Below are 22,104 nucleotides of genomic sequence, written 5' to 3' on the forward strand. Positions count from 1 at the left end.
AAAATAGTTTCATATGAAATGTGTAAAGTGAATAACAATATTTTCCATTTAAAGGCACAATATGCAGAAAAGGAGAGTTACATAGTAATTGTTTAAGAGATATAACTGTAAAAAGAGTTGAATGAAATAGTTGGAATTTAAAATTTTCCTTTTACTGAGCTTAATTCATTTCTAAGAGAGCTGACCTTTTTGGCAGATACTGGTAGTCAAGTTTAAGAACGTAGGCCCGTGACACTAAAAGCGGAAACATTTTAATTAGTTAACGAGAAAACGTAGCAGACAAGTAGGAAAAAAGAAAGAGTATCCACCATATGTAGAGAGTTATTACATTGAATGGTATTGAAGTTACATAGGTAAAGAGGGATTAGATGAAAGGTGAAATGCAATGAAAACTAGAAATGAGGCTGATCCTTTGACCCAGAACGTGTCCCGTATAATTCACGAGAACAGTATCATGGTTAGAGAAACCCCAAGAAAAGTTTCAAATGAGAAAGCACTACGTCTGGTGTCAAATGCTTTACATTCTTTGGAACCTGGATATGAAAGGAACCTGAATATATGGATATGAAAGGAAACAACATTTTGTACTACCTGTGGAAGTCCTTTTTCAAATTCTTCATCATAAATACAGCGTCTCATCGAGAATTTATCAAAGCATATCGTGTATTCGTCTATCAATGTTTTGGCAACATGATGAAACTTGTTCGCTGCTTCATGTTCATCAATATTATGTTCACTACTTAGTTTAATCTGATGCATAAAGTCCGAAAATAGTCTGAAAGTTAAAATCGAACATGTATAATTATAATGCTAGTATTCTGATTGTTATGAGTATATAGATTGTGTAGAATTTGAACATTATTTTGCAATTCATTTGGTATTTTGACATTTTCAGCTGAACATGTAAGTGTACGTGTATAATCATAAACACAAATTATTAACATTATTTGACAAAAAAGTGCAAAATGTAAAGACAGTAGCAGTCCTTTAAATCAGAGGGCATTGTGATATACTACATTTGTACATTATTATGCCATCAATTTTAAGGGGTTTTTTTTCTTTCCCTTTTTTTCTTGTTCTTTTTTTATTTCATGACTTTCACTTACATGACCTAATGTAGCTAGAACAAAGGTCACTGCGGATTATAATTTGATATTTAATTTTGTTACGCAAGAATCACTTCCGTGGTTCTTCTTACAAACGTACACTCAAAATAAGAGATAACGAACAACCATTACAGCAAGTTATGAGTAATAAATGCTTGTCTATTTATAAAAACCAAAAGACAATAATTTGTTGTTTTTTTAATTTACAATCCGCTTAGTTAACCGTCTGAAAGACGAATGAAGTTTCTTTCTTTCTATTCGATTAATTTACTATTTCGACTTATTTTAATTTGACTGATTCTGTTCATAAAAGCTAATTAAATGTGAACTATCTTTTCACCCCACCCCCTAGCACCGGGTTAAAACAACAGAGGCACTTACCTTGACACTGGATTTCTAAAAATAATGATAATCTTTACATCAGGCGTCAAATGTTTGATATAATGAAAATTGGTATAACGTGGTTCCGTTAATCCTTCGTTGCCGGGCATCAGCTTCCAGCCGGTGTGCATGTGAAGATTTGCTGGCGTGGCTTCCGCTTTGAAATAAATTAAAGGGTATAAATGAGCCGCGTCACGACAAAACCAACATAATGGGTTTGCGACCAGCATGGATCCAGACCAGCCTGTGCATCCGCGCAGTCTGATCAGGATACATGATGTTCGCTTACAAACCCTGATAGCGAACAGCATGGATCCTGATCAGACTGGGCGTATGCGCAGACAGGTCTGGATCCATGCTGGTCGCAAACCCATTATGTTTGTTTTGTCGTGACGCGGCTCAAATCTATATCTTATGAATTTTTTTTATAAAATCTATCAACAGAAAAATTAAATTGGTTCAATTATTATATGGTTGATTCCCAAATGAAGTAACAAATAATGTCTCTGTTATTTAACACATGAATAATGTACGTTAAAAGAATAAAATGTTCCGGAACAAAATATTATTTTGTTATTTTAAGTAGGGTTTTATCCAATTAGCTGCAGATCTCGCTTTAAGGCTATTTATTGCCATTTTTATTTCATAAATGCATTTTGGAAGTATTCTCTTTTTAAATCCGAACAATAATTTATTTTATCAGATATATATCTTTATACACCTTAAGCGTTTAAAGTTTAACAATATTATAATAATATGTGTAAGGGTGTATAATGTCCTTTCTTTAAACTTAGTCTCAATACAGAGAAAATTTAAGAAAAGAAACGTGTAAATCTTATAATCGTCTCTAAAAATCATACGGCTGACTCACGCCATTATATAATTTCATGAAAAAAGAAAGTACTGATGTAGGCGAATTTCGAATTTTGAACGATTATTTGTTAAATTAAACTCGAATAAACATTTTCATTATAGGAGAAATGTGTATATTATATGTATTCTAGGCTTACTGAGGGTCCCTCCTAGCTTTCAGCCACTGAGAGAACGAAGTCTGTTTTATGGTTCAGACTTTGGCAAGTTGCACTGTTTTAACTGATCAGGGGAGGTAATTGGTAGTTTATATTCTGCACAGACAGATGAGCTGTGCGCTTTTGAAAAGTGTAGTGCGAAACGCGCAAACTGACTTATAGCATCTTGTACTGTATGAAACACACACACAATAAAATGTTTTTCTTGTTGTTGATGTTGTTGTTGTTGTTGATGATGATGTTCTTGCTGATGTTGTTAGTTTTTTGTTGTTGTTGTTTTTTTTTCCACGCTATTGTCTATATTTACATATTCGCAATTTATTTATTTATCTATTTATTTATTTATCAATTTATCAAACCACTTCATTAAGAATATGATTATTTGTCAGAGAAAACCGCGAGCAGCAAAGATCACAGAAAGAGGAAACGAACGTCGCATAGGAACTTACCAGTTATGCATTTATTAGTGGTGACCCTCCGTCTCGTGCAATTCTGAATGCCGTCTGCTGCACTGTCAAACATTGAGATGTAAAACTTAATACTACGATTATCAATACCTTTCTGGATAGTATCTGCAATAGTGTTGGTTTAAAAATAAAAAAATGTGAGATTAAATTTTAAAATAAAGCTGGTTTACTTTTTCTCCCTGCAATAATAGGTGAGAATAATATGTTTTACAGTAATCAGCTATAGTGTGGGGTTAGAACTAAACAATTTTACTGACGCAAACCCGTTTACGTGAAAGAAATCGATAAGAATTTATAACAATATAAGTAAACAAAATAAATAAATAAAAAAAAAACCCAACTAAGATGGATGGATGGATGGATGGATGGATGGATGGATGGATGGATGGATGGGGATGGGTGGATGGATGGATGGATGGATGGATGGATGGATCCGTGCGCCAATACATCTGTCCGTCTGATCTTAGAGTATAACCATTACAGAGTTAGGACTTGTGCACAACTTTACATTAAGAGACAATTGTAATTTCTGGGATAAAAAGGTGACTTGCGGGATTGAAAAACATCAAAGAAACAAACTCTATAATGACAATTCCCTTAAGATGTCCGTCTGTACGGCGGTCGCTCATAATTAAATAATTAATTCATTGATTTATATCATGATTGATAATTGATTAACAATGTCAATTTCTAACTGATTAATTAATATCTTTAGTGATTGACATTATTCATCAATAACCTCAAATAATTAATAAATCAATCAATCAATCATGAAATTATAAGAAAATAAATGATCAAAATTAATTAAATAAGTAAATACAGTAATACAAATAAATAAATAAATAAATAAATATATAAATAAAAATGGATTCATTAATTTAAAATGAGTTTATTCTTAAAAGAAATACTCACTTATAAAATCGGATCTTTCTGTGATAAATTTAGTGTCTATACCGGCGCGTAACCTAGGAAACCATTGTGCCTCCTTGAAACTTGGTGTCTGAAATTCTGGATGCGCTGCGATTCTGTTGAAAAAGTCAGAGGTACCACTTTTCTTAACTCCTGTAAAATGAAACATTTAAAGAAATATAGCAAGCTATTATAATAACCAACTCAGAAAAAAGATGATCAGTATTTAGCTCTTAATCTACTGAATTTATGTAATGGATTTTTTGTTCTGCAGTCCATGTGAAGTTTAGGGAAAATCTTAATAAAATGAGCCGTGTCATGACAAAACCAACATAATGCGTTTGCGACCAGCATGGATCCAGACCAAATAGCCGTTGGATACTATATTTTGATAGATGAACATTTTATTGTGTTTTCATATATACGTCTTGTGCGTTAATTAAAGACACACTCTCTGATAAAATATCTTAGGATATGGCCATAAAGACATAAAAATAACGCAGTTTTATAGTTTGCAAACCAATGAAAATAAGAGACGCCGTGTGATATGACCGAATTCGCTTAAACAACTTGACTTGTACATGGCAAATGTTGGTTTGTTTGTTTGTTTTTAGTGAACATGAAATACATATTATTGAAAAGTAAGAAAAAATAGATATTTTCTAGAGCATAAAACACGATTGAAAATATATATTTATAAATAAATTATATCTATAATAAATTTATAAATCTCGTTTCTATGAGAGATACGTTCGATAATCACTAAAAAGTGGCAGTTATATGACGTCATTACATTCTTCTATGTGCGCTCAATTTGTGCACTATATGTCTTTTAATGGAGAGAGACTTTTGTAATGTAACGTGTATTAAACTGTTATTTTTAAGCACCTCGTCGTAAAGTATAAGATAAATAATAATGTATACCTATAATGTAGAAATATGGCAGACAATGTAGTCTGCCATCTTGAAACAATGGATTGCTGACGTCACCAATGAAGCATGGATTTTTGTACCGTTGGTCAAATTTAATTGGTGGCTGAAAGCAATATACGACAATAACATGAATATTTATAAGATGATTGTTTCATTACTTGAAACTTTCTTTTTATTATACACATGTACGTATAAATGAAATATTGAGAAATATTGATGACACAAATTGCGTATTTTCATTTTCCGTATTTTCAGTTTAGTGAAGCATATTTTCCGTATTTCCACTGGTGTCATGCCGGACTACTTTCTTAATACACACAATTCTAGGGAATGTGTTTAAAATTCAAAAAGAGGAAAATGTATAATAAACAGAAAATACAGAAAATAAAGTTTTTTTCGATTAACAGGATTTATTTTCATCTTGTGCTATGAAAATTATCATATTTCACTCTACATAAAATAGCCTGAAGGTAGTTATGTCGTAATTTAAAAGGTACTTGTACAACCACTCATGAAATATTGATTTTCATACCACTTGATGAAAATAAATCTTGTATTCATAGAAAAAACTTGGATATCCTCTGTTTATTCAAATAGATATAAAATATTTTTTCTAAACTTACGCAATATAATAATGTAACATCTTTTTACTTTCAAGTATCGTTAAAATTACGACATAATTACCTTCAGGCAATTTTATGTACATTCTTACAAGTAAGTCAATATATTAGAAACACGGTTATTAAAACAATATTTACACGTTATATAATATGGGTGTATAAAGTTCAAACGTAGCCAAATAATATCAGATATAATCAGTTTAATTGTTTTGACAACTGTATCGATAAAAATACCGTTAAAATAAGTTGTACAGTCCCTACGGCAAATATACCAATCATATAGGAGTGTTGGCCCATTGGTTTAGGTGTTTGCCACTCAACCAAGAGACCGATAATGCTCTGGGACCATATTAGAGCCGCGACCATATTTCCAGTACTATGTATACATAGTTCCTGACTACGAGTTGTAGAACGTTAAAAAAGATCACATCTGGGTTAAAACCGGTGTGCTTTAAGTTACTGGGTATGTTTAAAGCTGCATGCCTCCAGATGAGCCAAATTATTAAAAAAGAATGAAACACTAGAAAAATGTACTAAGATTTTAAGAGAGATAAAATACGCACGACATCAGTAATAATTTACATGTTCTGTTCGATTAATGGCTGATTTTGCAGTATTTATCAACATATTTCTATCGCTTGTCTAACGCACTCAGGGCTAGTTTTGCATATTTTGACATCTTTTTGTTTGGTAATTTACGTAGAATGGTGATGTTGTTTACAATGTGTTAATGTTAAACAAAAGCATGTTGGTGCACTTTTTGCTGAATATTAAAAGAAATATGCTTGTACATTGTACATCGAAATTATGGTGGCTGATTTGTGCCATTTGGGGCGAAAACACGAATGGCACAAATCAGCCACCATACGAAATAGATTACTTGAAGCTTTAAAATTTTACTTACAAGACCCATGATGTCTATAATTTTCCTTGGTGTTTTATTGGTTAGTTTTAACAGTTGATCTGCATACTCGGATTTCTTAGGTTTGCTTTTGTGCAGTTTTGATTCTTGACTTTCTTTCTTCTTTGTTCCGGCTTGTTTATCTAAAATATATGTTTTTATATTAATTGAAATAACTATGAAAATGCAACTTTTGATTGGCTAACATAACTTTATATATACTCGTATGAACCGTGAAAAAATTGACCTCTTTTATAATAAGCTAATTATTTCACATATTAAACCACTATTATTTTTAGCTCATTACTTGCACATGAGAATAACTCAACTTAACTTTATTTAAGTAAAGGCTGTTTGTGCCAGCAGAAAGTCTGCCGTTCAAGCAGTCTATCTGTGCTAGAGGCTCGTGCACCCTAGCACACCATTCTCGTCGTCTTAGCCTTCTTCTTAAGGCCACTCCTCTCGGCATAAGTCAGGGCACCGGTAGCTGTTCTGCATTAAAAGCGCCATCCCGAGTCTTCAAATCTTCTGCCGATGCCCTGTGCCTTCGCAGCGACGAGCACGCTCCAAGAGGAAGTGAGAAGTGGTAATGAACACCGTCGGCTATGTACGAAATATATGTGCCGCGTCATGAAAAAACAACATAAGGGGTTTGCGACCAGCATGGATCCAGACCAGCCTGCGCATCCGCACAGTCTGATCGGGATCCATGCTGTTCGATATCAGTTTATTTACTTGTTATAGTGTCTGTAAGCGAACAGCATGAATCCTGATCAGACTGCGCGGATGCGCAGGCTGGTCTGGATCCATGCTGGTCGCAAACGCACAATGTTGGTTTTGTCGTGACGCGGCTCATATAGGAACCGATGATGTCTTAGCTGTAGATCTTCATTGTATGCATTTTTCAAGATAACAAAAAAATAATGCATGTAATTGTTGTTAATCTGGCCTTATGCAATGAGTCTCCAAGGATCTGACGTGTTAGAATCAATCGGCTAACATGTGGTTATCACCAATATGTCAGTAAGATATAAACTTTAGACATGCCGCTATATACAACTTTTAAACAACAACAACATAAATAAATAAATAAATAAATAAATAAATAAATACATAAAATTGTTTATAACACAGCTGCAATAGTGTCTATAAAGGCATCTTTATACTATAACAGTTATTTAAATGTTACATTAATGCGTTAACATCGATAAAAATCCCCCTAAAAACACGTTTGAAATTACTATAAAAAGACTTATATAATAAAGTTCGATTTCTTCAGAAATTTTTTTATCTAACCTGTTATTTTCCTTGCAGCATCCAAGTATCTGTTTAATATTATACAGTATTATACAATATTAGTATAATACGGGTTACTTAGACCAAACTAAATATGGTTTTAGGGGAACCAGTCTCAAAAAAAGTTAGATAGGATCGGGAGTGAGCTTTTGGTGCTTTTGTTGCTGTTATTCATATTTCAAAGGTTTGGGTATTTCTATTGTCATACAAAAATCTTATAAGGGAGCCACATTCTTTTACTAAATTATTATTTAAATTTTGTCTCTTGCATGTCAGCTACATGAATGCTTACCGAAAACATGTTTAATCCTTTATTCCTCATCATTGTACAATTTCATAATATTTATACATAAAATTATACATATACAGTGCCATTTTAGAGAATTGATGGTGAATACTTAGCATTATTTACGGACATTTACACATTTGTACACCAACTCTTTAATAGAAAGGTTAGATGTTCATTGTTATTCCTGTAGCCACTTTATTACAATACCAGGTTGAAATGATATTTATTGTTGCACTTGTGTGTAAAAGAAAATGTGTCATGAAACAGTTGAAAAGTTTTTGCTTACCTTTTATCTTATCATGATTAACAATATTGTTCTTTTTAAGTTTAGCACTGGCATTACTATAAGCCACGGCTTTTGACTTATGCATATCGCTAGTTTTACTTTGAGTTGGATGTCCTTGAAATGAATTATAACTGTCTATAATTACATAGTTGATCGCGAAAAATAATGAAATTAAACATAGCCATATTAGAATTCGTGGTAACTTCTTCAAAAACGTAACAGCCATTGTTTCCATGGAACCAAAATTGCGATTTTCACTTGCACTTAAACCTATATTATCTTTTTTGTCAGTTTTGTCTTATTCGCATATTTCCTCGGTTATTGCTTTTTAGTATATACATATATGTCACTTCTCTCCCCTAAGTACTGTTTTTTCCTATTCTTCTTCACTTAGAATTTGTGGTGTTATTTAGAGGCAGTGTTAATTCCACGTTTCTATAAAAACTTTATTTTATATAACTGAATCACTAAACTTAACATTCGCGAATATTCTTTATAAAGTCACTGTATATTAGTGTTTACTTTTCAATAGACTCTCTTTTACATTTAATGCTTTTATTCCTTCTTCGTTTATTTTTTTCCTTATGAAATACCAATATTAAGTATGTTACTCCATGTAATTCAATATATTTTAACATGAATAGAAGTTTTTCCCAACTTATTACTTTCCCGTATAAGAACTCCCTCTGGCATTTGTTTTTTAAAACTGACAATTAATTCAATTTCAAAGTTAACAATCTTTTATCCCTTCAAGCGACATTTTGTAAATTTAACACTTATTGTCTTGTAATTGAAATGCGTTTGTAATTATTTGTACATGTACCTAGTTGTATGATTTAAACCTATCGTTTAAGAAAGAGTGTAAATATTGATTACAAATCGATAGCATTTAAAATAAGTTGGTTAGGTATTTTTTCCACGGATACTAAACGAATTTTCAAGATTTCAGATTAAGTTAAATTTGATATCTCAAACATAGAAAGGTATATACGCTATAACGTGTATAAAATTTATTTCAAAAGGTCTTTATTTTCAGACTTATATATCCTTCTGTTTGCTTAACCCAGATACTTTTTATAACAAAGACTTTTATAACAATGGGATAAGCAGTTCTAAAAATAAACAAAATCCCGTCCAGACCCATACTATAAATTACATACTTATTATATCTTGTCTTTATACATTCTAAAAGTTTAAGGTCGGTGGTTGTTATCAAACTTTTAAAATGTATAAAGACAAAATATAATGAGTATGTATAGATGATTTTAGTACATTTATAAGGAGACAACCATTTAGGATTTCGTACAGTAATAAGATTTCTTTCTTCCATTTTAATATTAACAACCCTAATGTTATTACTCATACAGTTATGTTGTCGGTATAAATATTAGTACAATTTAATTATTCAATGCTTGGAATATGCTATTTTACTTGTAAATTTTTAAGAGATATTAATTATGATGTGTTTATATTGACATGTAAATGTGTATAATTATGTAAATAAGGGAGATAAATCTACAGTTGATATTATAGATCTCTGTATAATGGACTGAGGAGTTGCCCCTCTTATAAACTAGAACAGTCTGTTATAATTCCTAAAAGGATGGCTAAACAATTAACTGTATGTATATTGTTTTAATTGTATATAGGTATGTATAGATCAGACTATAATGAAATAATAAATAATGATAATATATAGAGAATACATGGTTGTTTCGGTATAGAGAAGGTTTATCCGGTGAGCGAGTGAGCTTATTAGCGAGCCAAAATTCATTTATTAAGCCAGAGCCTGTAAGCGAGGGGTTAAATTGTTGCAAACAACCGTTGATATACGGTAATATAAAACGTCAGGCATTTTTATAACGAATTTAAAATACAGAAGAATTACTTTATTTGAGGAAAAACGAAAATTAGTTCAATCGACAGCAAACGTGTATAAATCATATATACTTCAGAATTATTTAATAAAATGCGACTTTACAAACTTGAAGTATTATAAATGAGTTACATACATGTCAGATCATAACATAAAAGAGATTATCATATGTAACTTCAATAAATACCATGAAAATATCAAGTAAAAAGCAAAACTTTATGGCATTATGCTTAATTTTTTTCGATGTCAAGATGAGTTGAATAAGTAATTATTTCAAGAGATTGACAATTTTAATGGTAATTGACCATTGATGAAGAAAATGTTTAGAAAAAAATATAAAAACCATTTATATTATAAAAAGACCACCCGTTCTTTTTAAAATTGATCCTATATATCCTACAATATTTATTGAAATGCCCATGTGTCACGTGGTTTATTGATTATATTTGCAAATTAAACACAATTATGGCAAAATGTCATGTTATTTTACTTTTACCTGTGCACTCACCATTTACAGTTAGATAGGCATGATGCCACTTTAAATAAATAAAAAACATTAATAGAAAGTCTGTCGGTTGTATGCCTAATTTTTTTTAAAAATCATGTGAAGATTTAAGAATTGTGTTTCTCAATGGTAATAATTCCGTAACATATTATGGATATTCTAACGTGACCACGTGGTTAAGGTGTCTACCTCTATACCATAAAACTTCGGGACCTTCCCTGATAACAACATGGAGTCAGTACTGATCAAGTCCAGGAAACAAACTTGAGAGTGAGTAATAAATGTTGCAAGAACTTGCCAATAGATGTGCATAAAGTATGGTGTTGAACATACAGATATACTGTTTACACAAGGGCATGCACATGGACAAGTTAAATTAAGCTTAAGATCTTGTAAATGAAATAGCACACGAAATCGCCAGGCCGCTAAAACGCCTATGTCATGCGGGCATCTCCAGGCTAGCACGCTCTACTTAATTTTGCCTTAACGTGGAGACCTTGTAATTAGAACTGCGTTGAAGTTAAAACAATTTGTTACTCATGGTGGACTCCGAAAAAATATGCGTTTTAAAAAACTCGCAGTTTTTATACAATGATGGAACAAGATCGCTCGCCCGCTGTTTATTTAGCTAGCAACAGGTGCTGAATATTGTCTTAATATACAACAAAAGGCGGACTGATAGGTATGTAAGGTGGACCTAGAAAAATGGTGTTAAACTTTCTATACTTGAAGACGGAATTGCCGCACTGACTAAAACTACTATTCTACGCGGGCATCTCACGGTCAAGTATCTTGGTGCTTACAATGCCGTGAAGCATCTACAAGCTTTCCACTGGTTAATTGGCAGCATATATCGAAACAATGAATAAATTAAGGTGGGTTCCGGAAAATCGTGCCTTTTTATGAATATTCGTTAAAGAACGATGTCATGAGGGTATCTAGCGGCAATCTTTCTTAGGACAGAGAAAAGTGTCTTATATTTCCAAGAAAATAAACCTCCAATCTTGTGCGCTAGCCAATGCTAAACAAACGAGAACCTTGGACCCTCTGATTTATATTGCTGAAAGGAAGAGAGTCGAAGCTATCGCACTGGGTTATTATCTTTATATAATACTCTTAATATGTCATCTCCTCAAAATACAGCTATTAAAATTATCATTATTATACATAACTGCATGTTGTATTCATATAATTGCATGTGAACATTACTGATTGTGCAAAAAAAAAGTCAAAACACGTGATAATGCATTTTTAGTTTTCAGTTAACATGATTTTATCCTTTTTCCGATTAGTCTGTGATACCATACAGAAAGTTTTTAAGTCACACGGATATATATTTTATTTTTCAAAATCTTGTGAAGTTAGGAGGTTAGCGCCTCGTAACACATGTAAATGCACGTCACTCTATCTATATGTCACTTCACAACATTATCAAACTTGTTGCCGACAGATTGTCAAAATGTTATTAGCTCATTTTAGCTTTAATAAAAAAAAATATATATATATTCATCGCTTACACAGAAATATTACCCTTTCATATGTATAACCATTTATATAGTTATGTTTGGCAATAGTATTTTGATCACTTATAAATGTTTAAGAATGACCTGTCTATAGTAGATTAGTTTTTCAACAGTGGTCATTTTTGCACCCCCCCCCCTCCCCATGGTCAATTTTCAACATGAAAAATGGTCCATGGGGGCCGGGTTCAAAATTTTAATGTTACACCGGCAATAAAGTTGATACATTATGTTTAACAAAAAGAGGCAAATAAGTGCATTAATGAGCCTTGTATTAATTAGCATTTGTATTATTGACCATGTTTTAAATGACTGTAACTTCTAAATAATCATTTAATGGAAGGAATCAAATTTTGAAGCAAGATACGTATGGAAAGTTGGAATTTTTAAAACAAATCTCGGCTTGCAATAAGTGCAATGAATTCATTTTCTTGGGGTTTATTTGGTGAAGTAAATGAGTTTAGTTTCTTTGTCTGATAGATAGAAGCCATGAACTGCTTTTTATTAAATCCATTCTTTATGGAAAGTTTTGATGTTACATTATGTATTTTAAATTATGCTATCTATTGACAGGGCTTTACCAAATTAAAATAATACCTTCCTACCGACCCATTATTTTTTCGATGTTACCAAAATTAAACCTTTTTAGGGTTTTAAATATGTACCAACGGAGGTCATAGAAAAATGGGCGCATGACAATCGAACCAGAACATCTTTTCCATTTATTCTGTAATGTTTTATTCTAATTTGAATAAAGTACACAATAAAATCTTGTTTTACATTTTAAAGCAGCACGCCTCCAAAGTTCAGTTATTTTTTTATGAAAATATAAATTATATTGTCTTAATTTTAAAATGCTTTCTAGCAAATAAATTTAATACACCAAAATACATTTCCTTTCCCGTAAAATTATCTATAACGTGCTGAATATGTAGAAACACTTTTTATTCCAGTAAAAACGGGGTAGAAATATGCAGCTTTAATAAAGATTTTATGTTTTACATCAGTATGTAAAAGATTATATGGCAATAAACGTTCATATAACTTATAAAAAATGAAATATAATACACTCTGACATAAACGTATAAACACGCTAATAATAATAATAAAACAAGCAAATTCGTTGAATTTATATCCCCCGCCGAGTACTGGTTATTATTAACACAACAACTGAAGACATAAGGCTTTATTTATATATTAATCATGGCATAAACAGTAATATTCTTTGAACTTGATAAATATTCAGGGCAATAACAGAGCCATAACTTTGTGTTAAATAGTAAAATCTGGAAATGCCAATGAGATGTATGCATACTACATAACTAATCAAGGGCCATAAATCTGAGTTATAAGTATCTGACTGGAACAAGGCGACTATATGCACATCTCCTCTTAGTATCCCATAAAGTTTCATTGAATTCCAGCCAGTAGTAGCAGAGAAGTAGCGAGGAAACAAATATTCTTCTATATGAATAATATCACTAATCAAGGGCCATAACTCGGAGTTAAAGTGTCTGACCGGAACAAGCCGACGATATTCGCATCTCCTCTTGGTATTGAAGGTTCCCATAAAGTTTCGTTGAATTCCAGCCAGTAGTTGCAGAGAAGTAGCGCGGAAACGATTTTTAATCCATATGCATACTGCATAACTAATCAGGGGCCATAACTCTGAGTTAAAGTGTCTGACCGGAAGAAGCCGACGATATGCGCATCTCCTCTTGGTATTGATGATTCCAATAAAGTTTCGTTGAATTCCAGCCAGAAGTTGCAGAGAACTACTCCGGAAACGATTTTTACTCTATATGCATACTTCATAACTAATCAAGGGCCATAACTCTGAGTTTAAAGGGTCAAACCGGAACAAGCCGACGATATGCGCATCTCCTCTTGATATTGATGATTCCCATAAAGTTTCGTTGAATTCCAGCCAGTAGTTGCAGAGAACTACTCCGGAAACGAAATTCGGACGGACTGATGGACGGAAGGACGGACGGACAACGCCAAAACTATATCCCCCTCCCGATTCCATCGGCGGGGGATAACAAAGTAAACACAACAAATAGAACATGTATACTCATTTTCAGTCTTGCTTCCTAAATAAAAATTTTTACAATGAAATAAGCAAACATACAACGTAAAAAAGGAGACACTATATTTTTAATGAATTAGTTAATTAATGAATTTTTATTTTCAATTTAACTGGTGTCATTTTTTGGAAGTTTATTTTCTGCTTCCAAAATCTAAAGTACTAAAATAGGCCATAATTTAACTCCTTACTTCTTGATATATCAAACTTTATAAAAAAATAAAACGCTTGATTAACATAAAGGGAAATTATCTAAAACACTTATATGTCGCTATATAGTATATGTGCAATGCTATAGGTTTCACTAAAAAGACAGTTTAACATACACAAAGATTATTTACATATGCATGAAAACAAGTAAAGCTTTAAATGTATTGACTCAATGCTTTGTAAAAAAAGATAATACAATACAGCTAATCTCTCTCAAGACAGGTATTTATAAGGATACCAGCGATTTGTATATCAGTTGTAGAAGTGTCCGGCCTATGCAGTTGCTAATGATTAATAGTTAATAACAACACTGAGATTTCACTAAGCTAACTTTGCCTTCTTTGTTGTATTATATTTAAGACATACTAGAAACTAGGAAACGCGTTGAAATCAGTTCCTAGCCAAATCATGTAGCATATACTTTTACCATATTTTCACTTGTTTTAATAGCCACAACGCACTTAATATTTCTAATCACAACTATTGTTCACTCGCATTAAACAAACACATTCAGAAGCACATGTTTAAATAAAATAAATCCGGTAAAATAATAGGTTATTCTGCAATCACAACTTTTCAGTCCTTTCTTTAAAGCTTAGGTCTAGTTTTTAATGTAGTAAAATCAATAAAAGTGGATGAAACAGTATAGTATTTGTTGTAATTTTAACTTAATCTGCACATAACATTTCCTTCAGGTGATGTAAAGAAAAATGAATCACTACAAACTGTATACATAAATTCGTGACAGTAATTGGTGGTCACTTTAAAAGGCCCATAACCCACACATGGAATCACACTGATAATTGACCCTTTAAAAACTTTAAAAACGAGCAAGCGACATAAAACTTTAAAAGTACTGATCTTATTGACCTGGTGCTTAATTTCTGTTCAGGAAACGCGTTTCTGAAATATATAGTTCTTTAGATAGAGAACTTTTCGCTAACTTATTCACATATAATGTGAGACAATACATTTGAAAAGTAATCTAAATGAAATTATAACAAAAAATAAACGTCTTGTAGAATCTTGGCAGGCAGATTGGATCAAATTCCTAATTTATGTGTAAGATCTAGAAAGATGTTTTTACAAATAATACTAAATTCTTCTTATGTACATTAATGCTTTTTTATTTGATCTAAATTCCTGTATACTGGCGGGATGCTCAGTTTATATGTAATTTGATGATAATAGCGGAGTGTTCATTTCGCAAATGTCATGTCATATATATTTAACACGCTTCAAGGAGCTCCTGAAAAAATACTACTTGAAACACTTTCACTCTGTGTTTTGTTTTTATGCATTTTTGCTCTAGGTATTTTGGGCAGATATATTCATTAAAGAAAAATAAACCCCAGTTGGATACGGTTTACAAGTATCCAGAGATTATCTCGATTTGGAACTGTATATGAGGTCGTGTCCATGCTACTATTAGGGCTATTGGTTTGAAGACACATTTTGAAGAAAAAAATTTTTTCACTTGACTGCAAACCATCAACTGACGGCAAACCTTGCATGTAAGATATACAATGAGCTATTTTAGTACATGTTGCACGGCATTTAGCAATCAAGTCAGCCTCTAAGATTGCAGTAAATCTCTCTGTCACAACTGACGCCACGTCTTTCTTGAAAATAAACCCAACAACCTCTGTGATTACTTTACAAATTATACCAATCGGAAATGGAAGAAAATTGCACGCCTCTAATGCACCAATGGCTCCCGTTGCAAATTTATTTAATCCTATGATGACATCATCATATTTGAATGGTGGATTTCTTCTTCCAGTTGTTTCATCTATACCACTGTAGTTTAAACCTGTTAAAATGTGTAAACAATTGACCAGTTCTAATTTAATATCATTGTCAATATCTAAACTTTGTATCTCTAAAGTAAGACTTTTAACGTTAACTGCGTTAATTTCTTGTAACGAAAGAAGCCTTAATGCACTATCACATATTCATGTTTACCATATTATAGCCAGCACACACTAAATAATTATCGTCTTATCACAACAATAGGTTACTCGCATTAAACAATCACATTCAGTCGCATATGTTTAAATAAAAGACGAAAACGAAAGAGATATTCACAATGCTATTTATAAATACAGCAAAATAATAGGTTATTCCCCAATCACAACTTTCCAGTACTTTCTTTCAAGCTTAGGTCTAGTTTATTAATGTAGTTAAAGCAATAAAAGTGGATGAAGCAGTATAGTATTTGTTGTAATTTTAACTTAATCTGCACATAACATTTCCTTCAGGTGATGTAAAGAAAAATGTATCACTACAAACTGTATACATAAATTCGTGACAGTAATTAGTGGTCTCTTTAAAAGGGCCACAACTCAGACATGGAATCTCACTGATAATTGACCCTTTAAAAACTTATAAATTTCTGGTTTAAGTTTTACTATCAAGCGACATAAAATTTTAAAAGTACTGATGTTATTGACCTGGTGCTTAATTTCTGTTCAGGAAACGCGTTTCTGAAATATATAGTTCTTCAGATAGAGAACTTTTCGCTAACTTATTCACATATAATGTGAGACAATACATTTGAAAAGTAATCTAAATGAAATGATGACAAAAAATAAACGTCTTGTAGAATCTTGGCAGGCAGATTGCAGTATCAAATTCCTACTTCATGAGTAAGATCTAGAAATATGTTTTACTAATAATTCTAAATTCTTTTTAATATGTACATTTATGCTTTTTATTCGATCTAAATGCCTGTATACTGGCGGGATGTTCAGTTTACATCAGATATATATTCATGTAGTTTGATGATAATAGCCGAGTGTCCATTTCGTCATATATATTTAACACACTTCAAGAAGCTCTTGAAAAAATTCTACTTGTAACATTTTTACTTTTTATGCATTTTTGCTCTAGGTATTCTTGTCAGATATATTCAGTAGATAAAAGTGTTTTCCACTTTGGTAGCTTCTTCTAGTATCCAGAGATTATCGGGATTTGGATCTGTGGATGTGGTCGTGTCAATGCTGTCAAAAGCCGAAGTGGTTTGAAGACACCTCTTGAAATCAGTTCCTAGCCAAATCATGTAGCACATGCTTTCTTCTGGTTTTTCAGGCCGTACCCTCAAAATATACAACAAAGCGTTGTCTGCCGTTGATTCATTATCTCCATCATCTTTGAGGCATAGTTGGTTACGTGTATTGTAATATATTTGTCTTGGAGGTTGGGTAATGTGCGACCAAATGGTAAAAAAATTTTGCTTGTTTGCAAACGCTCGGAATTCAAAAATAGTACAGACTCCGCAATCGAAATAAAGACCAGAATGCAGTATAAATCTTTTAATCCTTTGTACCATAGAATTGCCATATCTTTTATAAAAACCCCGTAATGTTCTCATTCTGAAAAGCCTTCCACTCAGCTCACTTAAATCATCTATGACAAGTCTATGTCTGTCAAGAAAGTGTCTTAGTATCAAGCAATCCTTACGGAACAAGCGACAAAATAGTCTCACACTGCCAACTGTTGGTTTATACAGGAACCTCAAGACACAGCTGTCATTTGTTTTTTGTGCGCTAAGGACATTTCTAATTGAACTGGCCTCATTTGAAAAAAGGGACTGTATGGCGAATCGGTAGAGAAGAAATAACTCCCTGGTAGTCGCCAAGCAACAGTATAATTGCGCGTGTTCAAAAAGATTTGCCTGTATAACGTCTGCTGCACCAACCATTTGTTTGATCTTTTCTCCAAGTAAAAGGACTTCGTCGAGTCCGGTTAGTATTGGGACATCGCTTGCGAGAAGTTGCAAATGATGCAATCTTTGATTGGGCTGCAGGCGATCAATTGACGGCAAACCTTGCATGTAAGTTATACAATGCGCCATTTTAGTACATGTTGCACGGCATTTAGCTATCAAGTCAGCCTCTATGATTGAAGTATATCTGTTTATCACAACCGATGCTATGTCTTTACTAAACACGAATCCAACAATCTTTGCAATTACAGAACAAATGTTTCCAAGCGGAAGCGGAAGTGCTCCGCCCACTTCTAATGCAAAAACGGTATACTTTACAATTTTGTTTAGTAATATGATGACGTCATTATTTCTGGATAGCTGATTATTGTTTTCATCTGAATTGCTTACATCATTAAGGTTTAATCCTTTTATGCTTTGTATACAACTAATCAGTTCATCCCTAATGTCTTTTTCTATAGGTAAACTTTTAATTTCTGTAGTTAAACGTTCAATATTGACAACACTAGACAACTCCGCCATATTTAACATTTATTGTTACGATCTCAAAGTGCAATGATGTGACGCTATTAATAGTTTTGTTTTGTTTAAATAGTTTTAACCAATGACTATAGAGTTATCACTACGATAAATATGCAATCCGACTGAAGTCCAGATCTATTTCTTACATGTACCGTATATCTGATAACCACCGTATATGTTTCGCCTTAATCACACCATACAATCAAATGGGTAGACAACCGTTCAACGCGTCGACAGCCGTACTAGTATATACATGTCGGTATAAAGTACATAATTAATTGACGGTAAGTGTATGTGAGATATTATTTCGGTATTGTATGGGAAAAAAAACATTATAAGAACTGAAAATATAATTAAAAATGTTTTAATTGTTGCTTTAAAATGCTTTGTAAACTATATAATCGAGGGTGAAAGCGTAACAGCCGCATAATTATACAAGTACATGTAGTCCCAAACCACTGTTAATTGGCAGTTTAACACCGGATTTTTTCCTTCTTTGGCTATAGTGCCAAAATCACGTGGAGTGTTAAGCTTAGTGATAACATCGACATCCTCGAATCAGCAATATAAAAGGGAAGCAATATCTATAAATAATTAATCTTAAATGTTCAATTAAATTTGTTTAAATCAGAGTAGTTATAGACAAAGTTTAAAGACCCTGTAACTCAATTTTTTATGGTTTTATGAAGAATTATCAATATTGTAAGATTTAAAAAGCAGTATTTATAAACTTTAAGATATTACCGAATTTACATTTTAGGTAAATAAAGGGAGATAATGGAAATTTATTTTCGATAACGTCTAAGCCACATTTTTAAAGTAAAAAAAAAAAAAATAGTATTTTTTTTCTTTAAATGGGGCAGTTTGAGGTGCTAAATTAAATACAATCGAAAATATCAATATGTACGAATCAGCAAATAATTTGGAAATTTTACCCAAAACTACCAGATTTTAAGCAAGAGGCAATGGAAATTGACTAAAATGCCTTTTCTAACACAAAATACAATTTGTAAGGCAAGCTTTATCATCAAAGTTTGATATAGCATTACAGAATTTTTTTTAAGATGAAAATTTCTATTTTTTACGAGTGTTTCTTCGGAATATAAAAACGTTTTTCGACGAAATCCGTAACGTTTTCAGGAACTTGGTAACAGTTTTAAGAACGCCTGACAAGTTATCAAAATAACTCCATCCTTCGTGTAACTGTTCCTCCCCCATGAATGACGGCCCCCAGAACATAACACACACGCGAGTTAAAACCCATACGAAACAGTTTCTTTATGCGGAAAACAACATATCGTAGAATCACCAAATCAGTCGTATAATTTATACAAGAATGACTCTAATGCACGTTTTTGTTCATCATCATACTCGTGCTTCTGTAGATGTTAATGCGCGAAAAGGGTGGATTAATCCTCTATTGTATTGTATATTTTTAAAAGTACAGACAATTTCTTATCTTATCCGAACCAAATATGCTAGTAAATGTAGGAGGAGGTAAAGGGTTCTTCGAAAATCTGTATCTAATTTCTTTTTTTCTTTTTTTAAAACTAGTTTGTAGCATTCTTGTTTTCGTCTACGGAGCCCCTAAGGTGACATTTTCGAAACTTTTTTCCCGGCATCTAATTCATTTTTACGAAATATTAATTCGGAATTACAAAAGAAATTAAGAAAATGGAATTAAAAAAGCAACATGCTATAATTTTACTTTCTTTTATAATATTCATTAGTAAAACTAAAAGGTATGGGGGGTTCCAGATTTTCACTTATCTAATAAATTTAAAAATGTATATTTCCTTAAAATTTATGTATGGGAACCTTGCTATCATAAAAGCATAATATTTTATTTCAAAACTCAATAATATCGACAAAACGAAACAGATTAAAATGTCCTTGGTTGGATTTGAAGGTCAGGACCACCATTTTAACTAAATTTTCCTAGCGCGTGTACTTTAACGCGGCTGTATTAAGAGTTAAATTATAAAACTTGCGGAGAAAAAAATCACTATTAATATTGCATTTACATGCCTTATATTTGGTCAGAAACTTAGTTTCAAGGCCTTCTTTATAAATATTACCAAAACTCTTTGAAACCCTAGAAAAATATTAATTCGTTTTTACGAAATATTATTTCGTATTTACGAATTATTATTTCGTAATTATGAAATAACATTTCGTTTTTAAGATTAATATTTCGTAAAACGAATTAATATTTCGTAATTGCTAATTAATATTTCGTAAACACGAATTATTTTTCGTAAAAACGAATTATTTTTCGTAAAAACGAATTAATATTTCGTAAATACAAATTAATATTTCGTAAAAAACGAATTATTATTGCGTAAAAACGAATTAATATTTCGCAATTACGAATAAATATTTCGTAAAAACGAATTAATTTTTTGGAAAAACGAATAAAGTTCCGGGAAAATACGTGTGGAAATGCCACCTTAGGGGCTCCGTATTTGTCTTACTACAGCTGCAAGTTCCTTTTTTTATTAGTAATTTAAGCAGCATATTTTGTGTCATTGTTAACGGAATCAGGCTTTTATTATGTCATTATTTTGGCATGGTCTTGTGAATAAATAAGAAAATCAGAAACATATTGAACAAAAAGAATATCTTGGCTTTTTTTGGTAATCAAACTAAGTGTTTGGCATTATTACCATTACTTAATATGATATCCAATTTAGACTTTACAGCTATTTATATTTGAAATTCAGTCTGTAAGATTGAACTACTAGTTTTCTTACAACTGCGAATTTAGGGATTTGTTAAATGGGCAACGCTCTTAAATTTCTTGTTATTTTCATCCTTTTATACTTTATTGCAGATGAAATGCCAGATAAAGCCTTTCATAAGCATAATTATGTCTTTTTTTCCCAAACAGTTTAAAGAACTTAGCAAAAATTATAAATCTAAATACTGTTGTTGGTTACTCAGATTAAATGATTTTTGTTTCTTTATTTCTTTTCACAACTGTCATAAAAGTACAGTTCAAAAGAACTAGTGAAGTCATGCCTATCTTAGCTGAATTTATGAGGTTTTGACATTGGTTGTTAAAAATCAATGTAGAATGTCATTTGTTCAATTTTCTTTTTTTCATTTTGATAGTTTCTGTAAACACCTAGAATCACATTAATGATAAAATTTAATTGACCATAACCGGACCATCATTCAGTCCAAGAATTATGGATAATGACTTAATTTTACTTGTTTTTTTTTAGTTTTAGTTGATAACACTTAAAAAAAGTACTTTGTTTTTTTTAGTATGAAAACGACCTGATGTAAATGTTGAAATAACACTATTTCTAACATTTTTTTTCGAATTTGCTCGCCTAATACCAAGAAACAATTTCCTAAGAACTGGTCATTTTTGACTCAGAACATAAACTAGTTCAAGTAGTTTGGGTAACGTTTTACTTTATATCTATATTTATAT

General features: G+C 31.9%; 1 protein-coding gene across 1 annotated transcript in view; it reads right to left on the reverse strand.

The window, feature by feature from the left end:
• The window catches only part of LOC132753565 (carbohydrate sulfotransferase 15-like), a 48,671-nt gene extending 39,641 nt beyond the window's left edge, over positions 1-9,030 (reverse strand). The window contains exons 1-7 of the mRNA XM_060744050.1: positions 8,217-9,030; positions 6,349-6,488; positions 4,816-4,927; positions 3,895-4,044; positions 2,965-3,087; positions 1,488-1,644; positions 592-775 (exon numbers count right to left, since the gene is read on the reverse strand). Of these exons, the coding sequence (XP_060600033.1) occupies positions 592-775; positions 1,488-1,644; positions 2,965-3,087; positions 3,895-4,044; positions 4,816-4,927; positions 6,349-6,488; positions 8,217-8,451 (1,101 nt within the window). The 5' untranslated portion in view covers positions 8,452-9,030. The remainder of the gene's footprint in view (positions 1-591; positions 776-1,487; positions 1,645-2,964; positions 3,088-3,894; positions 4,045-4,815; positions 4,928-6,348; positions 6,489-8,216) is intronic.
• Positions 9,031-22,104: the final 13,074 nt, after the last annotated feature.

This window comes from Ruditapes philippinarum, unplaced genomic scaffold (genome assembly GCF_026571515.1).
Source record: "Ruditapes philippinarum isolate M1 unplaced genomic scaffold, ASM2657151v2 ctg4522_1_1_1_1, whole genome shotgun sequence".
Taxonomy (NCBI): Eukaryota; Metazoa; Mollusca; class Bivalvia; order Venerida; family Veneridae; genus Ruditapes; species Ruditapes philippinarum.